General features: G+C 38.6%; 1 protein-coding gene across 1 annotated transcript; it reads left to right on the forward strand.

Annotated features, from left to right (window-relative positions):
* The first annotated feature begins 581 nt into the window (after nucleotides 1–581).
* Nucleotides 582–1,604, forward strand: LOC104799123 (ethylene-responsive transcription factor ERF057). Its single transcript, XM_010521491.1, has one exon. It carries the CDS (start codon nucleotides 691–693, stop codon nucleotides 1,486–1,488), a length of 798 nt encoding a protein of 265 aa, XP_010519793.1. The 5' UTR covers nucleotides 582–690; the 3' UTR covers nucleotides 1,489–1,604.
* Nucleotides 1,605–2,401: the final 797 nt, after the last annotated feature.

Consider the following 2,401-nt stretch of genomic DNA (forward strand, 5'->3'; position numbering starts at 1 on the left):
AATACGATGATGACCGAGTAAAAAAATTTGGTTATAAAATTCAAATTCTGAAATATAAGAGTTCTTACCCTTACACAATAAAGTTCTCGTAGTTTTTTCTTTAGTTTGATAATCATGAAACTGAGCATGTATATGCGATATTATACAATCAATATATATACACATACACCCAACCTGGGTAGTTCAACCGGTGAAACGGGGCGCAAAGCGTCTGTCCCGCCCCGAGTTCGAACCCCAGGCTGGGGAGGGAGCGCATAATTCAAATCACATGGCTGGCTCCCGGTTCCGGGATTAGTCTGGGCCTCGGCCCAGGAAACCCGGTTACCAAAAAAAAAAATATATATATACACATACACACATGCATATTACGTCCAATTCAAAACTCAAATACTGGAACTTTTTGTCATCAAATATACGGTATTAAAATATTGATAACAATAAAAATATTTTACCAAACAAATGACGTCATCCACGTCATGACTTCGCTATACAAACTCTCGTGGCTGAGAGCAGTGCACCCATATATAAAGGCAAAGCTACGACGAACAATCAAACCCATGTTTGGTAAATACTTACAAAAAAAAAGTTCTCTATTATAATTTATAAGAATTACAAAAAAGGGGGGAAATTTATATAATTACTCTTATCTGTATAGATAGATGGTAACAGCTCTAAGCCCCAATAGTTGGAATGGAAGCTCTTGAACCTTTCATGAATACTTCTTCTTCTTCTTCAAAACCAGTTTTCACCCCTTTTTATACTATCCAGACTGTACCGGCGTCAAACCATCACGGTCTTAACCAAACCGGTCCGATCGGCTTAAACCAACTCACCCCGGCTCAAATCTTGCAAATCCAAACCGAATTCTACCTCCGGCAGAACCGAAACCTAGCTCGCCGTAAAGGCCATAACCTCCGTCCTCTCACAGCAAATCCATTCCCAATGAAGAACCCAGCTGCAAGTGTAAGCAAACCGACGAAGCTCTACCGAGGCGTAAGACAGAGGCATTGGGGAAAATGGGTCGCCGAGATCCGGTTACCAAGAAACCGGACTCGGTTATGGCTGGGTACATTCGATACCGCCGAAGAAGCCGCCTTGGCCTACGACCAGGCCGCGTTCAAGCTCCGGGGAGAATACGCGCGTGTGAACTTTCCCTCCCACACGCGTCACGGCGACTACAAGCCGTTGCCTCCGTCGGTTAACAAGAAATTTCAGGCCATATGCGACGGCTTAGCTCCGCCGGAGCTTAAGATTCCGGCGAAAGCCGAGGAGGGTTTACCAGGATTTTATGAAACAGGGAGTGTTGTCTCCAAACAGATGAAAACCGGACCATGTCCGAATAACCGGTTCGTACCAGAATCCGACAAAAAGTTGTCGGACTTGTCGAACGAATCGCCATGGGAGGAGAGCACGAGCTTCGGTCTGCAGAAGTATCCGTCTCTGGAGATTGATTGGGACGCTCTCGCGAAACTGTCTGAACCAAAGTGATGTCGTTTCAGTCTCCTTGTTCATGTTGAAGTAACTTTCGGTTAATAAAGATCTCATCAATCGGTTTTTAATGTAAATTACAACTGTCAATGTGCATTGTGTATTTCAAACTTGGAATCGCACGTGCTGAAATAAATTATAAACAATGTTCAACGATATAAATTTGTCATCAGTTGAATAAAGGCCATTTGTTTAACGGACGATAGAGAAATAAAGGCCGGACCAATTTTATTTTATTTTTTTGTCGTTTCAATTAACCAAATTTTGGCCCCTCAGGTGTCGGGAGGGTCATATAATTCCAATGACACGCATGAAGTCACATTGATTGACAAACTTTGTAACTAAACCATATTGGGAAAATCCCACGTTTTACATGTTTTTTGTAACTCGTCCAAGAGATAATGACAAACCCAAGATTGGCTTTTACGTAAAGAATTTTAAAAATCTGCCCCGAATATTAGATTCTGAAAAATGATCTAGCGATTACCAGTATGGATCACATTATTTTTTGGAGAAATTTAGAAAATATTTTTTTTTAAGAAAATAGAGAAAAATCTAAAACTTTTTTTTCTCATCTTTATGTGCTTAATTAAATTAAAATCTTTTTTTTTTTTATCTTTGGGGATAAGAAATCCACAAAAGAATCAAATCTCTCCCATATTCTAACATATCAACCCTTGTATTCACACGCTTAATATTTTTATTTTCAAATATTTTCGAATTAATATTTTTTCCACTTTGTTTACATACACACACACACACACATATATAACGATTATATGTTATTCTAGTTCAATATTTTATTAAAAATATTTTTAATTCAATTTTAAATCTATTAATTCGTATTCAGATAAAACGATTTCTAAAAAAATCTAGGCAATTTTTAGAATAGATTTGGTTGGCTCATATATAT

This window comes from Tarenaya hassleriana, unplaced genomic scaffold, assembly GCF_000463585.1.
Source record: "Tarenaya hassleriana unplaced genomic scaffold, ASM46358v1 Cleome10, whole genome shotgun sequence".
Taxonomy (NCBI): Eukaryota; Viridiplantae; Streptophyta; class Magnoliopsida; order Brassicales; family Cleomaceae; genus Tarenaya; species Tarenaya hassleriana.

Coding starts and splice junctions, on each gene's coding strand:
- LOC104799123 (XM_010521491.1), top strand. CDS start 691: ATGGAAGCTCTTGAACCTTTCATGAATACTTCTTCTTCTTCTTCAAAA.